This window comes from Anas platyrhynchos, chromosome 1 (genome assembly GCF_047663525.1).
Source record: "Anas platyrhynchos isolate ZD024472 breed Pekin duck chromosome 1, IASCAAS_PekinDuck_T2T, whole genome shotgun sequence".
Lineage (NCBI taxonomy): Eukaryota > Metazoa > Chordata > Aves > Anseriformes > Anatidae > Anas > Anas platyrhynchos.
Genome location: NC_092587.1, coordinates 205,901,159 through 205,916,209, shown reverse-complemented (window position 1 = coordinate 205,916,209; position 15,051 = coordinate 205,901,159). Strand labels below are relative to the sequence as shown.

Below are 15,051 nucleotides of genomic sequence, written 5' to 3'. Positions count from 1 at the left end.
TGTAAGCACTTTTAGTAAACCTTCTGTGTATTGTTAAATGATAAAAGTTACTGCTAACGGGTCAAATTGGTATTTTCTTGTCTTGCTGCTAGCCCAGATACGTCAATATTTAATGGATACCAGCCCAGCACATGTTTAAAAGTCTGTGTGTTTATTGCTGGGAAGGCAGCCCTACTTCTTTACTTCAAACATCTACAACGTGATCTTTAAAATCTGGATCTTTTTCCCCATTTCTTTTCATATATTAAAGTTCATCTGGCAGAATTTTTGCTTCAAAAATAAACTTCTGTGTTACTCAGCCTTTCTCTGCTTTATGCGGAGTGCTGTGTGTACACAGCGATCCTCCTGCCAATCCTTCTCCCTGCCCTGCTCTTTCATTGTCTCTGCAGAGACATTTTTAGCTGAATGCAATTGCTAAGATAATCCAAATATCATCCTCTTCTTGGGTAGGATTGTTTGTTCTGCACTTCAGATAAATTTGCAAGACAGAAAAGACAAAATGCTGCACAAGAAATGAAACAGTGTAATGCCAGCGGGCGTTTTTTGAAAGCTTAGGCAACACGAGAAGGGAAGAAATGTGAGTTTCTGAAGTGAGAATGCAATTCTGGAGGCAGAATGCATTTGCTGAGGTCATCAGATTGGCTTTCGGGTTCAGTTTTACAAGCCTCTGGCTGTCTTTTATTTCTAGTCCATTTTCAAACTGAATATTTTTCACTTTATTCTAACCCTTTGTTAACTAGTCCTTCTGATAAAGTGCTGCATAGACTGGGAACTACCTTCGTGTCCTTCCCCAAACCTGCAGCGAGGCCCCTGTTCTGCTGTGAACTGCCTGTGTCAGCATTCAGGTTATCAACAACCACAATAGGGACAGACATTTTGGTTTATCTGCAGGGACAAAGCTGTTTTAATTGCTTGAAACAATTTTTTCTTCTTCTCAGCCAGACACCACAGGTATCTTAGTTTGAAGGCTGGTAAAAAAACAGATCTAAGGCTCTTTGTATTTTCTTAAACCCTATTCTTAACACCACTTTTTTTTTTTCTTTACTATTTTCTTGTTCTTTACCTCATGAGAGCTGTCAGCCTTTAACCCTTTTTTCTTTTTTTCTTGAGTTTTATAAGATGTCTTTCCCTTTCAAGGCCTGTATAACTGACTTTTTGGCATTTCTGAAAATGTTTCACTTTCATACAGCTTAAATTAATATGTGCTTTATATTCTTCTTCCCCAGAGACTGAGCGGGTGATAGGATTTGCATCTGTGGACCTTTCTCCTCTTCTTTCTGGCTTCCAGCTGGTGTGCGGGTGGTACAATATTACAGACTTCAGTGGGCAGTGCCGAGGACAGATCAAAATAGCAGTTTCCCCCCTTCAAAACATAAATAACCTCAAAGAAGAAAAGCAGGCAAGGATTCGGACCCAAACTCCAAATTCTTCAGTATGTACCTGACTTTCTTACCCCGTGCCTAGCTGCTTAGATTCCTAATAATCAGCACTGACTCCAGGTTTCTAAAGAAATGAACAAAAGACACATAATCCATTCTTTAAAAATATGCCACATTTCCCTTTTTATGCCTGCTTTGTTCAGGAAGGTTGAAACTTTCCGGTTCCGAATGTAAATTGGAAGCTGTGGTTACAAATGAACAAAGGTTTAAAACAGCCTTCCTGTATTTTGATATTTGAATCTGCCTTCGAATAAATGTCTCTGAAATAAGAGTGTTGTTAAGAGGTATTTTGGCTCAGTGATACAAAATCCTTCGAAAATTTAAATTCAGAAAACTTAAGTTTTTGTTTGTTACCTCAGCAAGACAGTGCTTTAATTTCTTTATTTTCTTACCGTGGAAATCTCACCTGTGGTGTTTCTCTTTATTCCAGGTGAAAGACAGCTTCCCAGTATCTCCCAGTAATGTTTCAAGCTTTTCCAAGCAGATGTCAAATACCTTGTCAAAGGAAGTTAGCGTTCCTACTCGAGAACTGTAAGTCAACTGCCTATGGGTCTTTTTGATCATTTTGGGGACTCAGAAGTCCACGTATCTGAAAACATAAAGCCCTGCCAGAGGCTTTTCCCTGTGTTTGGACTTAAAGATTTTACCAAATTCCCTTTACCGGTGAGCGGGTAGCCCAGGAGATGGCAATCTTGGGGCCTTTCTACAAAATCCAGATTTTCTTTTTCTCACAGATGATTCCTGATTGTTGCATTTCCAGCTTTCTTTTTTAGGATTTATCATATGCCAATTCTAAAATTGGCAGTTATTTCTTCCAAGCCTTTATAAGAATATTTTTTTTTACAGTAAGAAGTTAAAATTGAGTGTTACTGGTGTATCCCCTTAATTTTGCCATACCTCCTGGCTGGTGAATTGTGGTATTGCACATTCCAGGACTAGGACTGTCAGATATCCTGCAGAAATTCTGCTCGATGTCCCTTAAAACAAGCACCAGGGTGTGTTTATGTAGCTAGCAACATGCGAGAGAGCATCTTAATTCATGCTTGATTTATTTAGCATATGTAAGAGGTTATATTTCTCCTGTACATGCCTTTGAGGTTTAGAGGGTCCATGGGCCAGCATTATTTGGCCTGAACAGCCAGACTGACAGCTGCTGGTGGGTGTTGTGAATCCCCAATCGGCTGCAGGGTTTTTTTTTGTTTTACTGTAAATCTGAAACACTCAGTAAATCCCATTTTTGATGACATTTGGAAAAGGTAGTTTCACCCACCGGTGGCTCTTTAGCGTGCTTAAAGCTGTTGCATGTTCTTAGTGAGCAGACTTACCAAAATCAGAGGTTTCAAACTGCTTTTTATGGTTAAATGTAGGCCTGTTCCGAGCAGAATTAATTCCCCTAAGCCACACGCACTTCGTCATGAAGAGCATATGCAGAATGTGCGCCGATTTCACGAGTCCTTGCAGCAAGCGGAGGGAAACGCACAGCGGGCAGCCAAGGTGGACTCGTTATCGCTGTCATCACGTGCTTCTCTTCTAACTGCTCTCAGGTAAGGCAGAGCTGTAGCCAAAATAGTAATGCAAAGCCTTAGATTTGCAAAGTGGAGCTTGAAACTTAAGAATTCTTGTTTTAAAGGAAATGAAAATATACAGTAAGTAATTAAAAGTTATCAGTGAGGGAGCTGTGATTTACAGCAGGATGAGATGAAATTGGAAAAGCAGGGACTGGGGGGAAACTCAGCATTAGGACTGAGGTGCTCTAGCAATGCCGTGAGTCTCCAAAAGGAAACAGTAAGAGCAGTGTTTTCAAATCTAGGTGGAATGCTTTGCTTTATCCATCTCTGTTCATCTGTAACACAGCACACACTGTTAAGCCAACAGTCCTTTGAGTTTCTTTTCGTGGATAGAAGGACAAGCCTGTGAGCCCTTTCATCGTGCTTGTAGCTGGATGTCCTTTCCCAGCAGGATGCCTTTATTCTTCCTAGAAGCACCTATTTTCCTTTTGACTAGATTCTAGGTTTATAGATCAGGTCTAAATTTTGGGAGAAAATTATTCATTATCTGTAGGAATATGGGGCTGAAAGAGACTCTGAGTCGTTCCATCCCTTCCCCAGATACCACAAGAAATATATCATAAAATCCTTAGAACTTCAGCAGATATAAATCCTTAGATTTTTATCTGCTCAGTCATAAAGTCAAAGTAATAATGTTGCTGTTAACACTTCTGCTGGAAGGTCATTTCCAATCCAACTTTCTTTGAGTGAGTACGTTTAAAACTAGCTCCTTTTTTAACTTCCAACCTAAATTTGTCCTTGAGAAAGCATCCTTTTGCTTAGGTAGAGCAACCTCAGCATTCATCTACTGATCTATTTTTCAGTAATAATCCTTACTCCTGTGTTTGCTTATTTACTTGCAATTGACTGGAATGATGCAAATAGAACCAGCCTGCCGTAGGCTGGTTGTGGTTTTGGGTTTTGCTTTTATCAATTTTTTACCACTGCTTACAGAAACAACTTGAGTGAGCTGGATGAGGTTCAGAGATACTTCAGTCAGAAGCTGACCAGGTCTTTTCCTGACTTCAGTTACGGTAACACACCCAAACCAAGCCATGAAGAGCAGGAGAGTGATCATCAAGGCTTGAGGAGCCGAGAAGCGCATCCCAACGGATACCATCTCCTGAAAAAATCGAGTCAGTTGGTGTCTCAGGTCAGCAACCTCATCAATGGTAAGTTGGCACTTGGCCTGGAACTTTTGATCAGCAGCTGCCTTAAAATATCTTCAGATTTCTCACGTAATCGAGGCCAATCCCTGGTGTTGGTCACCAGGGATTAGTCCACTGGGGGAACACTTCAGAGAGATTTTCAGACCTCTGATGATAGCATTGAGTTGAAACACTCAGATGTCAGGTAAGATGGGAATGAAGGCCCTCACGAGATACAGCCTAAATTCTACCGAAATTTCAGTGGCTGTTCTGAAAAAGGGATATCCACAGGATGGTTCTGAGCTGAGCCTGTGGCTGTTTGCTGAGAGGAATTGGCATAGATCTGTTTGCACATGAAATTTATGCCCTATGATGAACAGCAAAAATAAAGCTCTTGTAATAGGTGAGACAAAGCTCTCAGTAAACAGCTTATTTTCTATTTATCATATTCATTCCATTTAGTCCTTTACAGGCATCGGTGTGATTAATTTTTCATATTATTAGTACACAGAAAAACATTCTTAATAAGGCCAGGGGATGACACAACAGTGAAGGAAGTCATATCTCTTTGTATGCCTTGTTTTCAGATCTATATTATTTGTACTTTGCCTGATGTTTCTCCCAGCTCCATTCTAACTTTCTTCATTAACTGCTTGCTGATTGCACTTAATTTATTTTAGCGTAACCACTCAAGCCACTGTGATGTTACACCAGAGAGAGAGGCACAGTGAAGAGTAAAACTACTAGGAAACCAAATCATGCTATTACTTCTAAAATAAAGAAGCTGTGGCTCGGGGAGCTGCCAGTTGGAAAGCTATTTTGTGCTTTCTGCCTCTAGCTGCCTGCAGGGAAACACCACTTCCAAGAGGTGGAGCTGGAGGGCACGTTTCTGTTATGCCAGAACCTGACGCTTTTGTATCACCACCTCAATTTTCTCATGTTTTCTTCTCCAGGGTTCTGCTTTTTTGTCGTTCTCCTTCTCATCTGTTAATTATTTTTACTGTACTCTCCTCTACAATCTGTCTCAAACTCTTCCTTCCTTTCCAAATGTCCTCCCCCCTTGCATTGCCTCGTGGCAAGACTTTTTCACTTGCCTCAGAGTAACAGTACTTTCCTCTTTAACCTAACACTGGCAAACTAATTTTTCAGAGAATTTAAGAATTGAATAGGATCTGTTAACTAGGCACCAAAACGAGGTGATTGTGGCTTTTTAAAGAAATCGTAAAATCCACTGATATTTTCAGGATTTATATTCTCTTAATGTCTAGGCTCCTAATCCAAAAATCTTTTTTGAGAACCCGTGTCTGGAGCACGGGCAGCTCCTCGTTTTCAGTCCTTTTAATTTTGCCACAACAACTGAACAATAATCCTGAGTGAATTTCTGTTTTATGAGTATTTAATTAATTTAAATTGCCTGTCATTTGATCAGAGTTGGTAAGTTGAACCGATTTTCTGCAGCAAGCCCAGGTAAATCAGCTGCAAGGCGAATGGTTGCCCTGTGCATTTACTGATGCTGTTTTCTATTAATCAGATTTACAGACTATCACTAAAAATAGCAAAGACTCTTCTGTTGGGCATCAAGACAACAGCAGAAAGCCGAGTGCTGCTCGTGTTCCCCACCAGAAGGGTGGAAAAGCCAGAACTGAAGTGCATCAAGGCCAGGGTGAGTCAGACTCAACGAATTCTCGCAGCGATACGCAGCTGCCGTGCTCTTTTGGGAGACACATATTGCAGGAGTTGCTAGACCAAGCTGTCCCTGAAAGCAAGCATCCTTTGCCAACGGGCTGCATGCGGAGAGATGAAGGTGTTTTTGCCACCCAGCCCCCCAGCGAAGAAGAATACGAGGAAGATGTCATAGAACCACGAACTCTTAATGAAATAACAACCCTGACGGACAAAACCAGTCCCTGGTCCAGCGTGCTGTCCGAAGTGGAACTGGGCGCTGAGCAGCAGCCCCTAAACGTGGGGCCTGAAGATCAGGGGGATGCAGATTGTTTGCAGAAAGGGAACAGGAGGAGGAGCAGCTCGTTGGCCAGCGTACCGCAAGGTGACAATCGAAGCGTGCTTATCGCTCTTAGCCCGTGTATCAGCCCCTGCACAGAGCAGAGCAGTCCTTGGGCAGGAACAGAAGGCTTGAAGAGCTTGAACGGTGTCACAGAAAAAACTGGGAAGGAGCTGCTGCGTTCTGCTCGTTCCTCAGAAGTGCATCAAACAGTTGGTGGCCCTGTAGAAAACGGAAATTGCAGCTGGGATAGAACATTTAACGCTGAGCAAATAAAGCAAAATGCAGATTTTCATGCAGCCTCCGAAGAGCTTCTGGAATTTCCAGGAGTCTTTGGTTTGACCATTCCAAAAACCACAGTGAGAGAGAAGGAAAATGGCGAGGTTTTAGGTGAAGATCATCAAGATGAGGAAAAAAGTGGTTCCAATGAGATCTGTGCGAAAAGTTTATCTGCCCAAGCAGGCTTGAAAGGAAACGTTGGTGCCTTTTCTGATGAAAGCCATGAAGATCCACCACCAGCAGAGTCAGGAAAGTCTGAGAAACCAACAATTGTTTTGTATCCTTCCCCTTCCTTAAGCACACATTGCATTCAAGGAGCGTATCTTACTGCTTAGTTAGAGTTGTGTCAGCCTCAGGAAAGAGAAATTCACTGTGTGGAGCTCTTCCCTGTGAAATAAGTCCAGAACTGATGGCCAGGAAAGGTAGGAGAAGTCATATGAAGGATGGTTTGGGTTGGAAGGGGTCTTAAAATCATCTAATTAAGTCCTTGTTGTGTTTCAGGAGTGTAGTGAGGACTTCCTTGCCGTTTGTAACCAGCATTCAGTGTTCAGAATGATAGCATAATGATTAAAATTAACGAGTTTCACCATCAGGGATCCACTCGGAGCTGTTACAACGAGGCTCGTTGCCCTCCTGCAGCCCAGCTGAGCTTTGTGTGGTCACACACTGCCAAAGGTTGTTCCTTAACAGCTCTGCTCAGACCTGAGCCCGTTGTTGTTCCCAACTTCTTCCTTCCACCACAGCAGATGGAAGCCTCCATGAGGATGCTCAGCATTTCTTCTCGTCCTTACACGGTAAGTACGAGGCATCCTTTCCTTTTTTATCCCAGCTTAACAGAATCCGACTGTTCGAGCAGGAATGGAAGCACTTCTCCCTTCTTTTGCCTGTCAGCGCTGAGGTTAGAGGTCGTGACAGCTTCCAAATCAAGGAGAATCTCTCTGATACCTCTTCTCTCAAGGAGAATCATTTTCAAATTCATGATTCAACATTGTCAGTGATGCTTGTGTTTGTCCATGTAGTCAGGGGGGTTGCTCTTTTCCTCCCCTGGCGTCAGTGGAATTAGCAGGTGCTCCTCACTTCCTTGTGCTTTAACATGGTAGAGGGTGCCTAATTTGGGGGATACCTTTAATTATGACCAATTCATACCTCTTAAATTGGGATAAAATAGGGAGTTTGCAGCAGAGAGCACCTCCTTGAGAGGCATTGACTCCTGATCTTCGATGGAGGGAGAGGGAGTAGTAGAAGTACTTAGACAGGCTGATAATTGCTTTTATTGCTTCATAAATGTTTTTGTTTGCATAAACATTCACTTGTTGCAGGGAAGTAGAGACCGTTTTCTTCCCAGAAGGTTTGTGACTCGGATATTTTGGGGTCTAACCGTTATTCCTGTGCAGCCTCAGCAGGGCTGTGGATGTGGATCTCGGTGCTGCACCATGTGGGCCATTTGTTTACTGCTCCCAGAACAGATAACACGTTCGTTCCCCTCCCTGTGACCTATGAAACAAATTCTGTAAGGAACATTTATGTAATCAGAAGCAGCTTGCTTGATCAAACAGAAGAAAAACAGGCAGGGTCTAATAGCTCCGGAGTAGTGGAAACTATTTGAAATTAATGAACATGTTTACAGGCAGGTAAAATGCATGGATTTTTGCTGTGTTGCATTGTTAAAATGATCTTTTTTTCTTATTTACACAAGGCTTATCCTTTCCTAAAGCCTTTGAAACTTGTTCCTGATGAAAATACAGAGCAGACACAGTCACAGTGTGCTTTCAGGGTCCTTGGATGTAGTTTGACAATAACACCTAGGCTGCAGTATGTCTCAGTGCTCGTACTTTTCATGCCATATCTAAACACTTCAGATAAAACCCAAAGCAGATAAAATCCTAAAACCCCAAGCAGAATCTCTGGCATGTTTCTCCTGGGGAATCTCCTTTGAATTCCGTGTTCCCCTCTGTCCATACCCCCTTACTCTCTAATTCACTGCCTCTTCCACCTTTTGCTTTCTCTGAAAGCTTCTGCTTTTTCCTGGAAGCACCCTGTCCTTCTGTGCATCTGCAAAACAGAACTCAAACCTATGGTTTGCTGTTAACACCAATTTTATTCTAATTCCCTCTCTTGCTAAGCTTAGTGGCTAGGAACACACCCCTAAAAGTAATCAATAATTAGGGAGGATATTAGTAAGACCCCGTTTGGGATATAGCTGACCTTAAACCAGCTTAATTCCAGGAGTAACTAGAGCTAATCTTTGGCAGTATCACTTTTTAGACAAGGACTCAGTGCTGCCCCACGCTATCAGCCACCATCAAGCGCCCGATGTGATGAGCAGGAAGCTTTACGTTTATGCCAGCGTTACGCCGCCGTTCAGGAAAGCTGCTTTCTCTTATTTTTCTTCCTAGCTAGCACCGAGAACCTCAGTTTCTAAATCTGGCTTTGTTTAGTTTCCGCACAGTTCAGCAAACGCCCAGCGTGACGGCGAGGCCGAAATCTGAGCTGTTATCATCTGAAGATCAGCAGTCCCCCGGCGCTCACATGGCGCTTGGCAAGTCTCCCTCCTGGCCTTGCTGGCGTTCCTCACACCTCTCCCCGCGGTGCCTGACTCCCTGCTTTCCCTGCCTTTCTCCACAAAGCGAGGAAAAAACAGTGAGGAGGCGAAGCGGGCGGTCACCTCAGAGGAGATGGCAGAATTTTGAGACAAAAAGGTTCTCCCAAGTCGTGCTGCGAGGACTTGTGGGACTTAAGGTGCTGCTCAGGCCACGTGGCAGGGACCTGAATTTTTCAGAGCCTCACAAAATGTAAAAAAAACAAATGTTTGATGCTTTTTTCCTCCACCACATCAGATTCATGTCCAGTTTCTTGAGGTCCTTCCTGGCTTTCCCATTCCACTCTTGTCACCTGCTGTGACCCCGCAGGCCAGGTTCGATTTCTGCCCCGTCTCAAGTTCAGGGAGCAGCTTTGCACTTGTCTCCTCTCAGCCCTTTTCCCGGCTGGTCCTGATATAACCTGGGGAAAAACTTTGATGCTAAACTTAACAGCATCCAGCGCTGTATCGTGGTTACTTTAAAGCTACAACTATTTTTTAATGAATCAGAGCCATTGTGTAGGTGGCCCAGATTATGGTCCAGATCTTCTTCCTGGCTGTAACCTCTTCCCTCTTCTCCTCCCTCTCTGCCTGAACTGCATTCATATGTTCTGTGCTATTTTATATATCAGTGATGAGTTTTTGAGTCAAAAATGTCTTTTTAGGTAACATCCACTCACATGGAGGGCACTGCAGCGCTGATTCTGGTTAGGGTTTCAGGTAATCACATGCTAGAGCAAAAAAATAAAACATTATTGCAATGAGGTGCTAGCTGGGAAGCCCGTGTTAGGGTTTGCTGCTTTTCAGAGTGGCCCAGTCTACTGGTGTGAAGCTGTTTGGGGGGGAAAAACAAGTATTTAAATCCAGGAGAGTTAAACTTTGCATTAAAATATCTTTATTTTTTCCTCGCTTCTGCAAAAAGGATAAGAAACTTCCATTGAAACCAGTTTTACTCAGCATAAGGAATTATTTTGTATGGCTGTACCTTCAGCCTAGACTAGAAACAACGCTTTTATAACACAAACTTAGCACCTTTGAGGTGTTCTAAAACTGCAGCTGGCCTGCAAAGGTCCAAACATCCTTTCTTGGTTTGTTCTTGATCTGCTCCCCTTTCAGTTTCAGCCATGAAAGCTCTCCTTTTTTTTCCTCAAGCAAGTTCCCCAGAGCCAGTAAACTTCTCCTCTTAACCTGCTGAACAGAAACGCTGACGTTCTTCTTCATTTTCGTGATCAGAAGCTGTATTCCCCACGTCTGCCTGGGACAGGGCATGCTGTCTGTGCTGGGACACGAAGCTTTTGCTGTTCGGAAAGCCGAAGTAGGTGCAAGGTCACTGCGTTGTAGCCTATTAACACAGATCTGCTTTCACTCCTGCGTCAGCGTGCAGACAAAACTTGTCACGCTTGCTGAAAGCAAGGGCTGAAATGCTGCTCGCTGCCAAGGTGCTCACCCAGATTCTCTGACCTTGAAACGAGCCGACCCCCAGGACCTCCAAAATGCCAATAAATCCCTTTGCTTTGCTCAAACCCCTGGCGCACAGCAGGTAGGTAAGCCCAGGCTGGTTTAAGTGTCCTGCTGTATCGCAGCCTCTTCTATAAAAAGGAAAGCAAAGCAGCCTTCTGTGCGTAAGTCCTCTTCTTCTCGCATTTTTCCGAGGAAAATGCACCCTAAAAATGCAGCGCTGAGGCCAAAATGCCTTGCTAAAAGCTGTGTGTGTAGGGAATTCACATATTTCAAAGAAAAATAGCTGTAAAGGGAAGTACTGGAGCAAAAACTGGAGCAAAAACTGGATTTTGGGCACCTCTCTCTGTCTGAAAAACCGTGCAAGTGGTATCTTTGCAAGCCCACCTCGTTTACTGGCAGTCAGGAGTGTGAGAGAAGAATTTGGGAACCAGTTTCTAGAAGGCAGGATCTGCACTGTCCAGGAAACTTCTAGTTTCAGTAATGAAATCTCAAAAGTTCTCCATCAGACAATATATAAACCTTCACCAATATAAACCCGCATCTCCTGCAGCATCGCACGTAGCTCCCACATGGGAATTCCTTGCTGTGTTTGGGTTGGTTTGGCTTTTTTTTAGGCCTTCCTGGGTGAAGGAATGAGGCAGTCCGTATAAATTCTTTGCAGCTACATAAAGCTGGAGTTCAGGAGCAGATGCTGCCTTGGCGCGCTGACATTGGAAGCCTTTCTCCAGCCCTGAGCTCTCCCTGTGAACGTTTTTCTCCATGAACAGCTAACAAATGCTGCACAGAGCCAGCGTGAGCCAACACGGAGGTTTCAGCTGTTTCCCAAACAGTTTGCTCAGGGAGCAGGGTGGGAAGAAAAAGCTGCTGACCCGTTTTCTCTGGACAGCCTTGAGCAGAGCAACAAGGAGGTGGGGTGGCCAGCGAGCACCTCTTTTTCCTCGCTTTTAAGCTCCTGATGTTGCCAGGTGTGTGTTTAATACCTCTCAGCTTCTTACGTTTGGTTTAGGCAAGGTTATCCTAGAACAGAGAGAAAAACAAAGGATTCTTGTAAATATTGATGTATTTTTTTCAGGATGATAAGAATTTATCATCCTGAAAAATTCATCCTGAAAAAATTCCTGTTTTTAGAGGATCACAGGCCCTAGATATTTTCCTGGGTGGTCTGAAGTCTTCTGTAGCACTGTGCGTGTCATTTACATCATTCACAGTACAAAATGAGGAGTTGGTTTTTAATTACACTAATTTATAGCTAGTTTGCTTTTCTTTACTGCTGGACGTGAAGACAAACGAGCCGTTCCCACCTGTGTCCTCCTTTTTAAGAACCAGGCAGCCCACGAGCAGCGCCGGCATCTCGGTGAGCGTTACCCAGCACAAGAAAAAACCAGACTGCTTACTCCTAAAAAAGCCGTTTTCCTCCCCAAACACCGCCTTGAGGTGGGGATGGAGGAGGCAGCCCGGGGATGTGGGCCAAAGGCCGGGCTGGTGTCAGCTTTCCCAGCCAGCGCCGGCCTCCGGGAGAGCCTCAGCCCTGTGGGCAGCGAGGTCCCAGCCCCGCACCGCACATCCCACACGGGCACCCGGGGCTGGGTCCTCAGCTGCCTCAGCACCCCAAATGTGGGGCTCGTTGGTCTAGGGGTATGATTCTCGCTTAGGGTGCGAGAGGTCCCGGGTTCAAATCCCGGACGAGCCCTTCTCTTTTAGGACACCAAGGCCAACGGCATCAGGTTTGTGTGGCCAGCAGGGCCTCTGCTCACAGGGAACCAGGGCCAGGAGCAGAGGGAACGGCCTCGAGTTGTGCCAGGGGAGGCTCAGGTTGGCAATGAGGAGACATTTCTGCTCAGCAAGAGCGGTCAGGCCTTGGGACGGGTTGCCCAGGGAGGTGGGGGAGTCCCCGTCCCTGGGGGTGTTCAAGGAGAGGTTGGACGTGGTGCTTGGGGACAGGGTTTGGGGGTGACATTGGTGGTAGGGGGTGGTTGGAGCAGGTGATCCTGGAGGGCTCTTCCAATTAATACTTTAGGTTTTCACTGAAATGGGAGTTTCTTTGTGCACTAAAACCCCATGTTTAGTGGCACTGGGACATCCGTGAGGAAGTCCAGCTGCTGGGGGGTCCGACCCCCCTGCCAAAGCAGTTCCCTAGAGCAGGCTGCCCAGGTGGGCATCCAGATGGGCCTTGAATATCCCCAGAGAAGGAGACCCCACAGCCTCCCTGGGCTGTCCCAGTGCTCCGTCACCCTCACTTCTTTCGTGTGTTGGTTTTCTCTGTGGTTCTGTAATAGGAAAAATCAAAGCAGCACATGAGGGCTGGAAACATTTAAGGGGAAATCACCCGAGTGGTTACGGCAGCGAGCCGTGGTGGGGAGCATCAGCCCTCCTGCCTGCCAGGCCGGGGCAGCACAGCCGAAGATTAAATTTGGGAGATGTCGGTGTGGGGTGACAGCCTCTTGGCCTTGTTTGTGTGTGGGACGTGGAACTGGTGTTACAGCAGCTTTAGGCTCTTCGCGAGCCCCTCATCCCTCACCCTGGGCTCCAACAAGCACAGCTACACCCAGCCCGTGCAGGGCAGGCCGTGTTTTGTTCCTCAGATCTCTTTTCCTTCACCAGCAGAGCTGTGACAGAGCTGCCACTTGGCGTGCTCACCGTCTGAACCCGGCACAAGAAAAAAAACAGACTGCTTACTCCTAAAAAAGCCGTTTTCCTCCCCAAAAGGTGCCCCAGCAGGGTCTGGGCAGGGAGCTGCTCACCTCGGGAGCCCATCCTGCTGTGCTGGGGATTTCTGTTTCGGTGGGGATGGAGGAGGAAGCCCGGGGATGTGGGCCAAAGGCCGGGCTGGTGTCAGCTTTCCCAGCCAGCGCCGGCCCCCGGGAGAGCCTCGGCCCTGTGGGCAGCGAGGTCCCAGCCCCGCACCGCACATCCCACACGGGCACCCGGGGCTGGGTCCTCAGCTGCCTCAGCACCCCAAATGTGGGGCTCGTTGGTCTAGGGGTATGATTCTCGCTTAGGGTGCGAGAGGTCCCGGGTTCAAATCCCGGACGAGCCCTTCTCTTTTAGGACACCAAGGCCACAACAGCGTCCGAGGTGCTCGTCCCCCTGGGCTCTGCTCTGCTGAGGCCGCCCCTCGAGTGCTGGGTTCAGCTTTGGGCCCCTCACTCCCAGAAGGACATCGAGGCCCTGGAGCGTGGCCAGAGAAGGGCTCCGAAGCTGGGGATTTTTGTTCAGTGGTTCTGTTTGAAACGGACACTCAGGTATAACCTGGGAAGGAGAAAATGGGGATATTGAGAAGGATACTGAGATATTTCCAGAAACGAGGAGCACCCACACAGGCTGGGATGCCTCTCAGTGTGCAGGGTGAGAAAAAACCCTTGGAGGAGAACCGATGAGCAAGGGAAAACCTCAGGAGGGTGATTTCTGCCTATCCAGCTGCTCACAGGCTCCAAAATGCACACCCAGCACCGGGCAGAGCTCGCAGGGCTCTAAAATTTTGTTCCTTCTCTCCCCAGAGTCGACACGGAGCTGTGCTGAGAGGGATCCCCTACCGAAGGCCGAACCATCAGAGGCCAGCGCTGGCCCCAGCAGCGATCTCAGAAGAAGAAGCCCAAAGAATTGCCCGGATTTTCTCTGCTCAGCTCTCCAAGAAGGATTAGTGAGGGTGAGAGGCCGGCCGGAGCAGCTGATGGCCAAGCCACGGCTCCTGCCTGCCACGCAGGGAAAGGCTGAAGCCTCCGGGGGAGGAGAAGGCAGCAGCTGGCTTCGATCTCTGATATTTAATTTGTCTAATTGGTGGTAATTTAAAGGGAGGCAGAGCCTGGGGGTCGGCCAAGGGAAACAGAGACTGCACCTCATGAGGCCAACTCCCAGGGTGGCACCTGCTCGATTTCTGAGCCTCATTCCTGTGAAATCTCTCCAAAAGTTTCTCCACCCCCTCTTATTTTATTTTTTTGATGAGCTGGGTGAAGCGCCCCATTTTGGGGCAGCTCCTTTGTCTTCAACCAGAGGAGGTTGAAGCCATTAAAACCATTAAAAATACCTTAAAAAAAAACCATTAAAAATACCTTAAAAATCGGTCCCTGCGGGGAGCTGAGGGCTGCTGCCTCCCTGCCCGCGTGTGCTGGGGACGGGGAGAGGAGATGAGCTCCCTCCCCGCCTCCTACACCCCAAAATCGCTGCTGGGAGGCAGTTTGGTGATTCTGTGAGTGCGAGGTGCTCGTGTAAATACAGACCAAGTTGTCCTGTAAAATATTGGGGTGTGTACAGAAGGGTTTTTTCAAGCAGTGTGGCACTTTTGTAACGTAAATTATTTTTGTATGTGTTTGATAATGGCTTTGATGCAAACCGAGCTAAGTTATTTTTGTACCAGTCCTCGACCACTGTTTGTGTGTTTCAATAAAATTATGATTTCTTCTCTCCGGGTGAGCAGGGCTTGGTCCTACAGCAGCCTCAGGGCCCTCATGTGTCCCGTAAAGGTCCGTGCTTTGCGAGGGGACAGCATTGCTGCCTTGCCCAAGGCCGTCCTCCCTGGAAAAAAGCTGCCTTTAAAACCCCACTTTTGGGATTTTGGGGTCAGAACGGAGGGAACCAGTTTCATCATCCCTTTTTTTGC

At 46.3% G+C, this 15,051-nt stretch overlaps 1 protein-coding gene and 2 non-coding genes across 7 annotated transcripts in view; all 3 read left to right on the top strand.

Annotated features, from left to right (window-relative positions):
• Positions 1-14,855, top strand: part of C2CD3 (C2 domain containing 3 centriole elongation regulator) — a 48,229-nt gene extending 33,374 nt beyond the window's left edge. Inside the window, exons 26-33 of one of the 5 annotated variants that reach the window (XM_072032935.1) lie at positions 1,227-1,432; positions 1,870-1,970; positions 2,807-2,983; positions 4,016-4,158; positions 5,666-6,692; positions 7,116-7,209; positions 10,227-10,308; positions 13,952-14,855. In XM_072032935.1, coding sequence (XP_071889036.1) covers positions 1,227-1,432; positions 1,870-1,970; positions 2,807-2,983; positions 4,016-4,158; positions 5,666-6,692; positions 7,116-7,209; positions 10,227-10,308; positions 13,952-14,238 — 2,117 coding nt within the window. In that variant the 3' untranslated portion in view covers positions 14,239-14,855. Of the gene's footprint in view, positions 1-1,226; positions 1,433-1,869; positions 1,971-2,806; positions 2,984-3,940; positions 4,159-5,665; positions 6,693-7,115; positions 7,210-8,853; positions 9,252-10,145; positions 10,182-10,226; positions 10,309-13,951 lie in introns of those variants that run through there. The other 4 variants (XM_072032934.1, XM_038178431.2, XM_072032937.1 and 1 more) reach the window with 4 other exon arrangements.
• TRNAP-AGG (transfer RNA proline (anticodon AGG)) lies at positions 12,073-12,144 on the top strand. Its single transcript has one exon. It is a non-coding gene; the product is annotated as a tRNA-Pro (tRNA).
• On the top strand, positions 13,420-13,491 carry TRNAP-AGG (transfer RNA proline (anticodon AGG)). Its single transcript has one exon. It is a non-coding gene; the product is annotated as a tRNA-Pro (tRNA).
• Positions 14,856-15,051: the final 196 nt, after the last annotated feature.